This window comes from Papilio xuthus, unplaced genomic scaffold, assembly GCF_000836235.2.
Source record: "Papilio xuthus unplaced genomic scaffold, Pxut_1.1 DF826923.1, whole genome shotgun sequence".
Lineage (NCBI taxonomy): Eukaryota > Metazoa > Arthropoda > Insecta > Lepidoptera > Papilionidae > Papilio > Papilio xuthus.
The window spans coordinates 2,656,423-2,672,419 of NW_013531726.1; the positions used below are offsets into that span (position 1 = coordinate 2,656,423).

A 15,997-nucleotide genomic window follows, 5' to 3' on the forward strand; every position below is an offset into this window, starting at 1 on the left:
TTAACATACAGTAGACAAATAGGCATTGTAGCGTTTGTGAATACGAATTTGACACGTAATTACATTGTTTATGTGTAGCTACTCGTATTTTATAATTGGTGAAATAACCACGTGGTTGCATTAAAATTTTTATAATATTCTTAGTTTTCTTCTATTAATTCTGTCCGGAACTAACGTGCAAAACTGTAGACTGGCCGAAAATATTTATATCAATTTTAATAGAACTTAATCGAAGTTGCTAAGCTCTGCTACAATGTTTAAAGGTAAGGAAAAATTTTATACATCGCAAATATCTTTAAAAGTTAGTGTATTAAATTTTTAACCAGGCGTTTTTACTTCTTTTGGCGATTGAACCCTTGTCTAGGATTTAAATGCCCAAAAAGTATGTCACCAATATTTTGATAACCAACTGTACAACAATTATTAATTTTGTTTTTTGTGTGATTTTTGTATTATATAAGGATTTTTACAAGACTTTAGAAGATAAAAGTTGGAAGCAATGAATTAGGGCTAATCATTTTTGTTTAGCAAAAAAAACACATTACTACAACATATTTTTTTATTTTAATACTACGCAACACTATCAACTATTATCTTAGCTTATCCATCAATATTCTTAATAGAATAATTAACACAAATATCTTACTTCAAACACATTAATTTCCACGAATTGAAACAGTAATGACAAGTATCACATGTTTACAATTTCTTTGCATATAATGCTGTTTGTGTTCATTTCAGTTTGTTTTGTCATGTTATTCAGTTTTTATGAAGGCGCTGATTTATAATATATTCTTGGCGCTGATTTATTTGTCATTTCGTTAAAATATTTGGTACCAAGCGTACGGAATGTATGATTCTTTTTGTATCCATAATTAGAAATAATATAAGTGTTTAAATGTACTTTGAGAAATTATGTTATAAAATATCAAAATAAGTAAAATCATTGTACAAAAATTGTTTTCAGTTTGAGTTGTTAACGCCCAATGGAAAATGCACTGTAATTTTTCCCTTATATTAAGACAACTATACTTACTTATAACTTAGAAAACTATTGATGAACTTAGCAGTAAATTTATGTTATTGATATAGACAAATATATCACATTGTTTATCTTGTAGTAACTAAACGAAATGTTTAAATTACAATTATCCCTATTTCTATTATCAAATACATATTATATAATATATTAATACACACTTTTGCGGCTGCAAAAAAGATGACCAAACAAAATATTTTTAACAGGTTTTTAGGAAACAAAATTGCCGCGGGTTTCTGAGACCGAAATCCCTGTTTAAAACATATACTGCTATCTCTGTTTTGTCAAAGGTGAAAGACAGTGATGATTATATGTTCTATACAGAGGTTTTAGTCTCAGAAACCAACGGTTAGCTATATAAGTTGTGGAACGTTTAAACACAAATATATGTCAGAAATTATTCAAGTACTTGTAATTTAGCAAGTCACTAAGAAAGCAACTTTTTTGTAGGCATTTTCTATTTAGATTAATTTAATGAGGAATATTCTTGGGCATTTATTTTACAGTTTCAAAAATGACCAATATTTAACATAAGACAGAAAATTTCCAAATCAATAAAAACTTAATCTAACTTACAAATATTTACAAGAAAATCTCATCGACTAATTTCTTGTCAATTATTCTATGAGGTTTGGGACGGGATTGTTTCCTCTTTCGTCGGTATAGTCTTGCGTTGAGTGGGTACAGAGCAGGGGAGAGCGCGCACCGGACGTTGAACCACCAGTCGCAGGAGGCCACGGCCTGCGAGAACACAGTGCCATTGGGGCAGAGGAACGAAGCTTGGCGACCGTCGATATCACAGTAGTGCCACGCTGGAAACAAAAAATGTTCGTAATTATTATTAAAGAAAATCATAGAATATGTCTAGTATAACATAATTTAAACAAGATAAATAAAGGAAATGATTTATTAGGAAATAATGAATTTATTTCAAAAATCTAAAAACAATGATAGTACTTTTGTAGTTAATGTAATACAAAGTATTCGATTTTATGAGAAGAGGAAGAGGCTTAAGAAGTAGTCATTTAGTTTATCTCTAATATAAATCAGTGTTAATTATATAACCAATAAAAATATTTTTATTGCTACAAGGTACTTTAATTATAAATTGTAACAATAAGTAATTAACAAGCGGAAGATAAATTACGAAATGTAATAAGTTTCTTTGTTAAAATACTTTATTTCATTACGTTATGATGAAACACTCAGCTTTTGTATTTAGTAAAACGAGTCAATGTTAAAAAAACAATTCGATTTTTTAAAACTTTAACTGATTTAAATTCGCCAAAAGACAATACAATTGTCAGCCTCTTTTAGAGGGCCGACAGAGTATCTAATACTCTTACATACAATGTATAGTTCAATATCATGTATATTTGAAATCATTTCCTTCTTACGCATATTCTCTTTCACATAATCTATCCATAGCTACTCCAATCTTCCTCTAACATTATAGGCAAAGAAAAAACAATAAAGTAACTATAAGCTAATTGTACTAACATTTCAATAAAAATAAATAATGATCCTCATCCTTCTTCCTGGTCACGATACCATTGTCGAGTTAACAAAAACTTGCCAAAAATTTAGACAAAATATTCATAAAAGAATAAAGAAGATCAATTTCGTAACCGTAAACGAAACTGGTTGAAAAGAGCAGGATCTCACGAATGATCGACATTTTTTTATTGACTCAACTAATCGTCTTCCGGGTCAGTATTATTTATAATTAGTTAACCTTAGATCATTGGAAGGCCGAACTATGAGCATCTAATGTTACGGAAGGTCAAAATTAATATTACCTTTTCATTTTAGATATCAACTTTTTTTAAACTAACCTTAGATGTTTATATATTTCCTTTCATAGTAAAATGTGGCAAAATACAAGTCCCTTCTCCGCTCAAATTAACTTCCGAGTGCGAGGACTAGGATTCGGGCTTTTTCAAAGGATCATTTACTAAAAGGTTCGTTTCCCTCAAATCACCTACTCTTACTACCTACTTATACATAAGTCCAAAGGTAGTAATAGGATAACTTCTTCTAACTGTTTATAGAACCAAAGCTTTATTCTAAATCACGTCCTTGTAAAATAGTGCATGCATCAAAGGGCATGATGTTATTTAATAGCATGTATGTATTCATTATATTTGATGGCCACAGGCCCATCGAACGTGATGAATATGCAATCAATCAACTATCAATATTGATTTAAATTATTAATCTATCGACATACTAAATTAAAATTCCTTCATCAAATTGAGCGGAAATCTAGAACGTGCACAATTTATACAACTTATATGAATTGACAGATACTTAATGATATATTGAACATAATCATATTTTTCTGGAATGACCATTTTATGATAAGAAATTATAATAACATAAAAAGACAAAAATAATATATTTAATTATGTCTCTTGCATTTAGGCGGTTTTCTTATAAACTCTTTAGTAAGCATATATTACGAATGAATTAAAAAAGCTGACTCCACCAACATATGGAATGCAAGCTAGGCAAAGACACGGTGAGTAAATCATATATTTAATGTACAAATGTTGAACATATTCACTAATATTCGGATGTTTCTTTGAATTTTAAGTAAAATTATAAGTAATTAAAATTTAGCACATTGCGAATTACAAAACATTTTATTCTCTTACAAATCCTGATTTCGTTAATTTTGATAATAATTCCGCAACTGAATGTAAATATTTCAACATCGTTAGTAAATGCAATATAACATAAATATATATGTGTGATTGTTTAATGTCAAGGAGGTTCCGTGAGTTTTGCTCGCAGCAAGACCTGACTTGTAACACCATATCCACATGATCGCAGATGCTCTTATAGTGCAAAAGATATTGATATCTCTCTTATTCTCTTTGAACAAATAGAGATAATAAACAAAAGACAAAAGTTTCTGCAGTGGTACATAATTTGGAAACTACGTTTATTGCTATGTAAATAATTACGAATGATATATGCAAGTATCATCTGATTGTTCACAATAAAGTTTTCAACAATACTTACTGCATTTCTACGCATATAATTTAATTGCCTTCATATTCATACACGTTTAGTATTATTAGTTTCTATAATTGAATCTGGAAGTAATGATTCACATGATTTATCTATCTAACGTGATACACTCATCGCCTAAACGGTGATTCATTAGGAAGTTATAATGTTTTAGTTTTTTTTTTTTATTTGACAAATGTTATGATGAAAATTCTATAAAAAGATATTGGCGGATATGCCCGTTTTATCGTGCAAAGGTTAATCTAACTAGTACATTAAAGATAAATGTTTTTTTTTCGCATTGAAATTACAAAAGCTAACATAAAACACATTGAAATCTTACAAAATAAAGATGCGGTCAAACATGTTTTGAATATTAATATTGTTGTTTTATGTTTTACCTTGGCAGCGGGTTTCCATGTCAGCGAAGAAGCCGGGGTAGGACTGCTCGTCGCAGTAGAAATTTGTGTAAGGCACTGCGCCGAGAATTGGATAATCCGTCCCTGGTTTTCCTGAAATGTAACACAAAATCAGTATTAATAATGTTTTTGTCTTAGCTATGACCATATTTTGTCTTTTTTACATTCAACTATAATTTTACATTTTTATAAATTACTAGCTGTCGCCCGCGACTCCGTTTGCGCGGGATTAAAAATAGATGTTGGCCGATTCTCAGACCAACTCAATATGTTCACAAAATTTTATGAGAATCGGTCAAGCCGTTTCGGAGGAGTATGGGAAGGAAAATTGTGATACGAGAATTTTATATATAAGATGTAAAATTATAGTTAAATGTAAAAAATTGTAATGTATTTTAGCGGGTTCATATTTCGAAGCATTGTTTTTCTTACAGTAAATAATCCATAATTATGTTAACTTATTGGTTGAATAGTCTCCACTCTAAACTAAAGTTCAACTGTAAGTAACTATCTTTATCGTAATACGAGTATATCATCATTTGACCGCTGAGACAAAAATATGCATCATTTGTCATGTCTTCAAAACAACTTCTAGGGAAAATACAAAAGAACTTAACCTCAGACACCTTCAGACCTTCATATAAAATGACATATAATTTAATATAATAATTACCAAATATGCCTGTTTTGTAGGTAATTCTTAGACTTTAAATGGGCTTGTTTACAATAATCCGATACCTAAGTTGCAATACACAATAATAATTGCCATGCATTAATATGCCCCATTGGGGCCATATCAGTAGTGAAATAGAGAACCTTATAATATTTCAAGATTTTATCTTCGTAGCAATCTATATTTCGCTATGATCATCGCGCCACGCAAAACATAATTAAATCGTAAATAAAAGTATATTCTGCTTTGTATTTACATATGTATAAAATTGCAATTAACATTTCAAAAACCTGCTCTTTCACGATTTTGCAGTGAAATAAAGCAAGGTTTAAGGTGTTAACCTTCAACAAAATAGATACATATTATATGATTTATTAATATTAGTGTGAACGATATCATCCTAACTTGTAAACAAATCGAAGTAGAGCCTAATTTACTTAAAATGCATCAAATAAATTTTCATATGTCAATAAAGTTTTCATGTTCTAAACAAAATGTAAAAGATAATGCGTTGATGTCTTTTATATGGAAGATTCTTTCAGGTGAGAACTAACTTACTTTCGATAATCTTTGTAATCGTGAATATTAAAAAGCTTTTAAAACCGAAATAATTATATTTATCAGTAAATACATTCAGCTATTCTTGACATATGTATAAATATCAAATCAATTAAAACATATTTAAATATTGTTGGGGTACAATATTAAATACACATATCGATGTATTTAAGCTAGGAAACTATAATGAAGTGACTGTATTTGTAAAAGACACGTAAATTTAGTTCAGTGCTCGCTAACAGGCATTGACACAATAGCGCTAAACATGACAAAGAATGTGCTCATATTATACTATTGGTGATAAATATAAAGTATGTAACACGGTACAAATAGACGGAACTAAAGCGGATGTAATATTGTGTTTTGAAGGACATCTTATTTTCCGGTTGATATATTAATTTTACGTAATTATAGCAAGGTCATCATTCAAAAAGATACTTAATTTTAAAAATGTTATGGTTATAAGAGAACAATTTCACGTTTCTTTAAAAATGTTCTATTAAACTTTAAAGAATCGTAGGCGTTAATAAAGCCTGTAATCTTAGCGTAACAGATTACAATATTTCGACTTCTTGAAGCTACTACCTACATCGTAATCGATAACCTTTCGGTTTCTAACAATAGCTAGTGCCAACGTAACACTAGCTTTATTGTTATAAGGTTCCCAGTCATTCTACTTGTGAAGCTGTTGAGACGCATTTATTAAATTTGGACACCCATTGTTTCTAACTTATCTTATCGAACTTTTTGTAACAGTTAAAAATCGTTAACAATCAATCAGTTTAACCTTTTTAATGACATTTTTGATTAACTGCTATAAATATTACTTGTGATATGTCATGTTTTATATAATATAAAGTATATAAGTATTAACCAACAATCATAATATCTAAATTCTGTATTAAGCGATTCCAATTTGATTATCATTAAAAAAAACTGAAATTATTGTATTGTAAATGTTTCCAAAGCATTTCCAAAGATATTGACTTCTCACCAAGCTATGCTGTGATGCTATGAGCACCAAGTAATGCTCACTCGTAACGTGCGCTTTAGTCTCGCTCATCCCGGCAATGGATCTATGATAACGAAAGTCACCCGCCGGCAACCACTTTCACTGGCACAAAGCAATTATTGGAACACGAATTGAAATAGCCGGCGCACGATCACGAACTATGATCGTCTTAATTCACTAGATATTACTTGTTTCATGTGTCTAAAATTACAATATTTTTAGTAACTAAGTTGTAAGTACAATTATGTTTATTTACAACTAGTAAATAATTTGTAAATAAACATAATTGTAATTTACCGTATGTTATTACAACTTTACACTATTATGTAAATATAAAATAGAGTATCCGTAATCATCATAGAGTTTCTAAAGATGATAAAAGATTCATTAAAAATACAGATATATTGTCTACATTTATTAAAGAACAAATAAACATTTTGTAAATTACGATAAACTTGTTTCTTAAATTTAAGATTAAAATCTCTATCATCGCAATTAAAAACCATCATCATGAAATTAATGGCATGTATTATTAAATGCTTATCAAGGAAATCTTTTAAAGCGGTTAAGATTGCAGAGTTTTAGTTAACAATAATTATAACTTTTGTTTTAAAAAGAGGCTGTACCTAAAGTACTCTAAAGTGTGAATTGGAAAAAAGAAAGTAATCTCAGTAACCTTTAAACTTAGTTCCCTTTCAACAAGTCAAAATGTTCGGTCAGTTAGCCAGATAACGAATCGCGTAACGATAATTGTAACGTTCCCTGAAGCGACTCTTGCAATACGGTAGTGCGGTCTTACATTTCAATGACCTACTGCTTGGAAATGTCAAATAGCATTCTCATTTAAATCGAAGGAAAGGGCACTAGGATTTTAGAATTTTCAACTAAACTGTTGTTTCTAAAATGTAACTCCGAAATATAATACAATGACGTATTGTTATAATAGTTCTTACTTCTTATCCTTAGATGGTTGGATTGATGTTTATTGGAAGGTATATCCAGAACGGTTGCATGCGTCTCACTAAAATTTGCCATAGATGTAGACCATAGTGGCTAACAATGACTATAGCAAAGGATATAAGAAGTACCAACTAAGCCTATTAAAATTGATATAACGTAATCTAACGTCATCTAACCAAAAACTAAGTAACGCAGAGAACAAACATTGAATTGCTTAAATTCAAAATTAATTAAACGCCTCAAAGCGAAGGTTTCACAATAGTAATTGATTTGCGTTCTCTCATGTCATTTGAGTAATGAATGACTGTGCATGTATTTGGCAATGAGAGAATTTGGATACTATCTATGATCGTATTGGGTACAAGAAAATCAAAAAGCAATTTATTACAATTTGTTGCAATATGAAAAAGTTCCTTTTACGAAACGACGAACGAAAACCTTTACAACAATGGCTCTTAAAGTTCCTTAGAGACAGTTATTTGTGTTGCTAATGTTTTAAAATTAAGGCAAATGCTTGAGATATTAGAAAATTCTTAAGGTATGTTTGTAAGCACTGTCCCCCAAGTAACAAACAGATAAAATTTAAAAAGTTAGTTATTGTTACCTACACTAAATATACAACAAAAATATACCTATCGTGAGTCTATTAACATTTAATTAATATTGCTGGCAACATAATATACATTTAATTAAGAATAATTATAATTTTGGACCTCATCACCGAAGTACGAAAGATAAAGTAATAAATACGAGCCAGGCAAGCATAAGGTCGCAGAGGACAGAACCGAACAAGGTCAACATTGACACGTTTATGTAATAATTTGACTTTACCTGTGACTTTACCCCAATATTTATCAACATTGGCAATGATGATGAGAAGATATGAATTGGTATGATAAACATTTCTGTACCATTTACATAGAGCACTGTAAAATACTGTAAATCTTTTTTTTTAAGTCATCTAAAAGTTTCACCGCAAACTACTTATATCCGTTTTACGAGTATATCTTTGGTCAGAGTTTACTTAACATTTAATAAATGCTTTTATTTTTGGTATGTCTAAAAAAACTTTAGAAGCTACAGTTTATTTAATTATATTTTTATTTGTGCCATCTCGTGGCATTGATATTTTATGCCGGGTGTCGATAAATTGATATTTTTTTTCTTTTTAAAAATACAATTTGTTGATAACAAAATAAAAGAATGTTATAAATGCCGAATCTAGTTTTAGAATTTTATTAATTTTTACAATTACTAAAAACATAAAAGTTTGCCTATCCTATGAATTATTATATGAATTTAAATTATTATTAACTAACCACTTGTGTGTTCATAATTTAAAATTTCGATACATTCGATCCCTAAATGAAGTCAGTCTCAAGGGCACATACGATAAAATAAAAAGGATGGATCGAGTGGATCTTGTGAAGGCTCAAAGTATAACGAAGTGAACATCCTAATTATACGTAGTTTTATGTTACATCTTCGTTTAAAACTCGCCCGACTGGATCTGCAAAAGGCCATTCTGTTTATAACACGAATAGATTAATTATGATAATGGAATCTTGTTTTTGTATTCTGGAACATCTTTGTTGGCGCCGACGCCAAATAAAATTATTTCTTTAATTTAATTGATAATCCGATTATAGTTTGGTATCTTACTAATGTTATAAATGCAAATGTTTAGATGTATGGATGGATGTTTATTATTAGGTATAATCTGACTTTAATATTAATTAACGAGGCATTTAAAATAATTATCCAAGGAAAATAATGCGAATTAATGCAATGCTGTTGTTAATGAGTAATTAGCAAGCAAATTTAAGCAAGCACGAAATTACTTTAATGCAATAAATTAAGACGTTTAAAACATGCAGTAAGACAACCGCAAATGCATTAACGTGCGTTGCCCAAACTGCTTCATTAACTTAACATATCAACTCGAGTGTTGCATTGCTTAAATGTATAATATGAAATTCAAATTTTCATACAAACATGATCACAAGTCGCTCCGCCTAGTCGATTGTCTTACGACCTCCCCACCATTGTCAGTGGACTGACAAAATTACATTGCAGGAAACAATTATTATTGTCGTGCTAATTTCTTTGAACAAATTATACGCCTGTGTAACCTTGTTCAAGAACACAAGTACACATGTTGCACAACACTGTTTACATGAAAACTTTTAAAAAATAACTATGAAGGCATATATCTTTAAGAAAAAAAGGTGCTGGCCACAAAGCTCTTAGGATCCTTAACGTCTAGTCTTGACGTAAACAGGTTTATATTATTTGAGAATTCCGGTTTTAGGGTTTATGCTTAATCCTCTTATTATTCTTTTATCTGTAAACTTGGGATGAAGAAACTCTTTGGAACCTGTTCATCCGGTCGATAAATCCAGTATTTTTATTTAATAAAATATGAAATAGCTTGTTTTCAATGCAAGTTGTATTAAAAGTTAACGACTACAATAAAAGAACACTGTAATATATTTGGTTAATTTATTCCTAAAGGTTTTAATTAATTTAAGTATCTATTAGCTTTTATTGATTCGATATAATGGCAAGAGCAGTATCACGGTAGTCTAGATTTTTTTTTCTAATGTTTACTCGTCTGCCTTCGCTTCAACCTTTACCTGTGAATGTCAAGCCATAAAAAAGTGTAACTAAGGTTATCAGATATCCAAGTCCCATTGCAAACATTCAAATTTTGATAGTAAGCTATAGAACAGGAAAAAAGGTATCCTTTTTAGTATAATTATTGTTTAATGAAAAGATAAAAACGTTTTTTTTAATCGTAAAGTAACACCACAGGTTACAACATTCTAATCGTCCTTGCAACGTAAATTTTCTCTTACGAAAGCTAAAATCTTAAAATTAAATGTGTGCATTCTGAACTCCAACTTGTTTGACCGTTCATATGATTCGGCATATATATTTCGTACGTTGCACACACGACCCACATAGCCGTGGCCAGTTGCAAAGTCATTGTAAATATTACTAACAAAGTACTTGCCGGTTTCTAAACCGCTTTTTGCTAACAAATGAAGTGCGAATATAATATTTCGTTAATGATTAATAATTATGTTACAATGCATTACCGTTACTTGTGTTTTGTTAAACAGAACATAAAAAAGCTTTTTAATGTAAAAAGGTTTTATAGCTAGAAATAGTGTATCTTGGAGTCGTATCTTTTCTGCATGTATTGCTGATGCATCTCAACTATAATTGCACATCTTTCGAATTAATAACAAATAACTTTAAGTTTATGAGATAGTCGTGTGTTTGAAGTTTTATCATCAAAAAAATCCACCGTTAATTTAACACATTTTGCGTAATATTTTGAAGTAAGCGATATGGAAAATAACACAAAAACAGGCGCAATATTAATTCCGCTATATTTATTCCAGTGAGTTATTGCTTAAACGGCCTATCGGTTTTGTCCGGGTTACGTGAAGCGCAATGATTACCAACGAAGTCATAATGAGTGATTGTTAACAGAATTAAGAAGTCAAACAAAACCCGAGAGAGCGAGGCCGTACTGAGCACGACACCATGGATTCACCTTGAAGGTGTGGCCTGAAGATACCCACAACCCATTCTGTATATAAGTGTACTTCATTGATGCCTTGTGTTACATATCACAGACTTTTTGTTTTTATTTTTTAAATATTTACCTGAGCTAAATGGAATTGTATCAAATACAATGTTTTATATAAATCTGTTTTAAGGACATATTTTTTTAATACCGGTAAAAGGCGATCTGCCTTTTGAAATGTGGTTTAGGTTATGGAGAAGAGATTAAAGGGAACTTATTTATTAAGTTCATATTCATCATACAAGACACCATTTTAGGTTTATTTTAAAATGTTAAAAATATTCGGCTTTTATCGCTATACGTTCACTTCGTTTGAGCGTTAAAAAGGATTTTCGCATGAGTTCATTTTGGACTCCCGTAACGTGAGTGCGAACTGTCGACAGAATGACTAATCATCTAAATTCTGAGTTCACGCACTGAATACGCTATTAAATACAATCATTAAGTTCACTTATACCTATACTTAAGTCGATTAAGAGACGCTCCTCGGTCACGAATCATGGATATAAAAATACAATGACGATACCATGACTCATTCTTATATTAAGGTTCATTACAAAAAACTCATCCAACATAGTCTTTTTAATAATACTTTGTTATTGTCCTGGGTAATTAGATCAATAAAGCAAGATTGCATTAACATGTACTACAAATTTCATTACCATTTTCTAATGACTTTTCTAAATAAGAGCACGAGTCGCACTCTGATTTTTAATTTACAATGCTCGTAGCGTCTTACACAAGAAGTCATTGAAATCGAGTGCATATTTGAATAAAATATTGCAAGTGAATCATGTGATTACGTATATTGACTGCATTAATATTACTCTTTACAAAATTTGTTTACATTTCAATGAAAACCGACCTTTGATTCATAATTCTATAGTAACATACTTTCGACATTTGGTTTAAAGTCTACCTTATTATCGTTAGATCCAGAATCGAATAACATGTACATTTAGACTAAGATCGCGTGTAAAAACTTATAGTTAAGAAATTTACAATACCTAGAATTTTGGCAACCATCCAACTTAAATTATGTAAGACTTAAGTATATGTATAATTTTCTCTCACATATCCTGATATAATAAAGCGTCAGATTATTTACATTCGCATTTTAAATATAGGATTACTTACCGGGTATAGCCATGCCAAGTTCCAAATATTCTTTGACTGAGGGTATGAGGAATGATGGTGGCGCGGGAACAACAGTGTCGGGCTCCGGGGCATCGAGCGCCTGTGCCGGGTCCCGCACGCCTGAACTCTCAGCTCGTACCCGCTTCACTCGACTGCCTTCTTCTAAACCGCCTAAAATAAAGGAAAATTCTATTAAACAATTGATAAATAAATGGGTCCGAACTACCTACGATTCTTACTGCGCTGATCTCATGCTGAACGAAATTTGTTCTTAATTTTAATATTATAAATATTATTCATACACAAAGTCGTGCTCCTAGGATACGAGAAGGAATAGAAACAACAACTCCAATTTGCTTAAGGAGGGTCAAGAGATCGAAACCTACTGACGAAGGATAATTTTATTAAAATCGACGAAATTATTAGCTACAGTACTGAGTATATTTGCTTAAATGAACAAGTAAACATAATTTTTGTAATACACAAGATGATTTGGAAACGAAAACTCAACCAATCAACTTTTGTGGGTAGCATAATTTTGCAACACATACAGACACCACAAGGTTAGACAATTCATCAATCATTTCGTCAAATGTATAAAAATATGATGCGGTATTACTGCTTTAAATGTAGTAAGTAAGAGAAATAACGATTTATTATAATAATATATGTATGTTTGGTTAATAGCAGCTTACCAGCTTTGTTACTTGTCACCGGATTCGACAATGAACCTTTGGTTGACAAATCTTAAAGGCGAATGTACTGTAATCATGATGTAAGCTACCTATTCCAAGAGTTGTTGCTGGATATGACTACTTAGGAGTGGTTTTAATGCCATTACATATAAGTGTAGCAAGAAAGATCAGTCAATTAAATACATGTATGTACATGAACCGTCCATACAGTGACAGTGGTTGCTACATCACGCAATCAAAGACCGTCAACTACTCACAAAAAATCACATTCTTAAAGTAATCACCACATTAAGATCATCTAAATTTTGCAACTAAAATTCTAAATATGATACTAACGTTTTCAAATATTTTAACTTATAAGAAACTCTACTTAATGTAACGAATGTGCATAAAATCTTAAAAGATACCGTCACAAATTCTTATTAAAATTATAACTAATAGGACTTTTATAAACCTAGATATTCAACTAATTTTTATGAAAATTGGCATCTGATGATTTTAATAAGTGTTCGTGCGTTTACATTTATATTTGTGAAACAATTAAACAGCAACGTGAGGTAATGCAAATCTTTGATCAAATCTACATAAACTGGCAATTCTAAAAAAAACACAATATTTTATTTTCTTCGTAATAGTAATAGCCCAGTTAAAAACAAAAGATCTGTAACAATAGGCATGTTATCAGATCTCGGATTATGAAATGGGACATCGCTTTTGGAACGCAGTTGATAATAACTTGTAAAGCGATATGAATTATGTTTTAAAGTCGGCGAAAATTAAGTAACACTGTGATAACAATAAAGAACTCCCGACTCCTGTACTCCCTCGTAATATAATCAAATATACTTCACCTAAAGATTTGGAAAAACTAGGATATTTAATTTTGATTCACCATTTTTTTTTATCCCTCCAAAGATGTGTTTTCCAGTGAGATGTTCTTCACATCAAAGTTAATAATGTGATATACGAATACTACAAAGTGATAGTTCATGTTTTATTTGCAATACTTTTCCTTACATATCTATGTATTTATGTATTACAAAGGTTAACACTATTATAACCTTAGTCCCAACTTAATCAAGCGAAACTGCCTTCGACAGTCCTTACACGCATCGTGCATTTATTTATGACTGAGTTTCAAATGACAGACATTAATTTGAATAGATTTTTTATGCCTAAATTTCTAAAAACTGTTTAACCAAATACAGATTAGATTCAAAGGATATTTAGTCACTTGCGTTAGATTTACGTAAATGTCGGCCTAAGGCCCTATACTGCACAATTAACGGAAAATTGCACTGCACTTTTGGTATGTAAATTTTTTTAACTAAAGTTTTATGTTAAAGGTCCTAATAAAAATGCTAAAATTAAATTACAAGTTATCTAAGTTTAACATTTTTAAGTGGAACGTGGTCTTTGCCTGCCACAAAATTTAGGTCTTTTAAACACAGTTGCAAACCGCAAATAAACTTAACAAAATTTAACTTAACATAAAACAACTTAAGCAATGGTTCAAACAAAATCAGTACCTCTTATATTTTGAAAAGCTTAAAATATTAGACAGCTTAAAGTCATACAATCTACAACTTGAGTATTATCCCCTTAACTATGAGGTCATCTTGCGTAATATGTATTTACAAGAAACAAAACTAATACTTGGTAAGGTCATCGTAAGCTTATTCAAATATTTTTTTATTTTACCAATGAATAACATATTATATTTAATAGTTTACACATTAGTTTCTCATACGATATTTTTATCAAGTTATCTTACCAGTGAAGGTCAAACACGTGATGATGAGCACCAAAAATCTAAAAATCGCTTTTAATCCGTTCATCATGATTATTATGTTCTACTAAATAAATTCACCAACATATCTTGATACACGATAAAACTACACGTCAGAATAAATTATAAGGAACATCGATTAAACTACGGCTCCTCTAAACTGGTTTAAAAACTGTGACTTATGGAACCGCGACGTCTCACATTCGCTTCATAAATTGTGTAAGAACGGTACTTGCGTGCGCTTTCGGGGACAGCCGTCCGCGCAATGCTCACTCCGCGTATATCTTAATACATCCAAATAAAAAAGCTATAGGAAACATTACTTTATTGACCTCTAAACGTTTTCGACTAATGGGAGGCCGCTTCTTCTAAAGAAATAGTCAAAATAGACGAAGATTCGTAGGCATTCAATTTTTATATTATAATTTTAAAAAACGACATAACGCAAAATGAACATACTACAACATACAATACTAGCTTAGATTGTTGCGAAATTATACACGTAAAGCTAAAAAAAGCTTATGTTAACTGCAATAGCAGGTGTACCATTGCATAACTATGCTTAGTTCTTCCATTTAGTTATGTCATAACTTGCTTCAGAACTTGAGATTAATCATGTGGATTCTTGAATCGTAGAATTTGCAGCATTGCATTATGGTTACGGAATTCATTTTTTATAATAGTTCAAACGATTCCCGCCTGTCTATGTACTCGTGGTGCGTCTCCACGGACGAACGGATCAGTCTATATTCTATATATGTGCCAATTTTCAATGTGTTGAACTGGTGCGGAGTTATCGAGTAAATAATCATATATTCATACCCCTGGAACCGTACACATTTCCGGGATCATAGGTAGCCTTTGTATTCTTCCAGACTATGTTCTATATCAGGGGTGACGAATCAATGTGCCATATTTCTACACAAATGTTTAATGAGGGCATAGACGCACCATTAAATAATTTTGAATTTATCATTACTGTAAACATTCTGTGGCGAAGGGATTTTGCTTCTCATACAATATTTACCTTTTTCAGTGTCGTGCCCTAATATTGCGTCGCCTACCACGCCACTAATGGCATGCATGCTGCCGTTGGTTCGCC

The 15,997-nt window shown here is 31.0% G+C and overlaps 1 protein-coding gene across 1 annotated transcript; it reads right to left on the reverse strand.

Moving 5' to 3' along the window:
• Window positions 1-545: 545 nt before the first annotated feature.
• LOC106122490 (uncharacterized) lies at window positions 546-15,176 on the reverse strand. Its single transcript, XM_013318473.1, has 4 exons — window positions 14,881-15,176; window positions 12,412-12,582; window positions 4,456-4,566; window positions 546-1,851 (listed from the first exon to the last, which is right to left on the reverse strand). Exons 1-4 carry the CDS (start codon window positions 14,945-14,947, stop codon window positions 1,622-1,624), a joined length of 579 nt encoding a protein of 192 aa, XP_013173927.1. The 5' UTR covers window positions 14,948-15,176; the 3' UTR covers window positions 546-1,621.
• Window positions 15,177-15,997: the final 821 nt, after the last annotated feature.

What these genes read in the sequence shown, in the direction of transcription:
- LOC106122490 (XM_013318473.1), bottom strand. Translation starts at nt 14,947, where the DNA reads ATGATGAACGGATTAAAAGCGATTTTTAGATTTTTGGTGCTCATCATC. An exon ending in ACTTGGCATGGCTATACCCG is followed by an intron (nt 4,567 to 12,411) that starts GTAAGTAATCCT and finishes GTTACATTTCAG; the next exon opens with GAAAACCAGGGACGGATTAT. An exon ending in CATGGAAACCCGCTGCCAAG is followed by an intron (nt 1,852 to 4,455) that starts GTAAAACATAAA and finishes TTTTGTTTCCAG; the next exon opens with CGTGGCACTACTGTGATATC.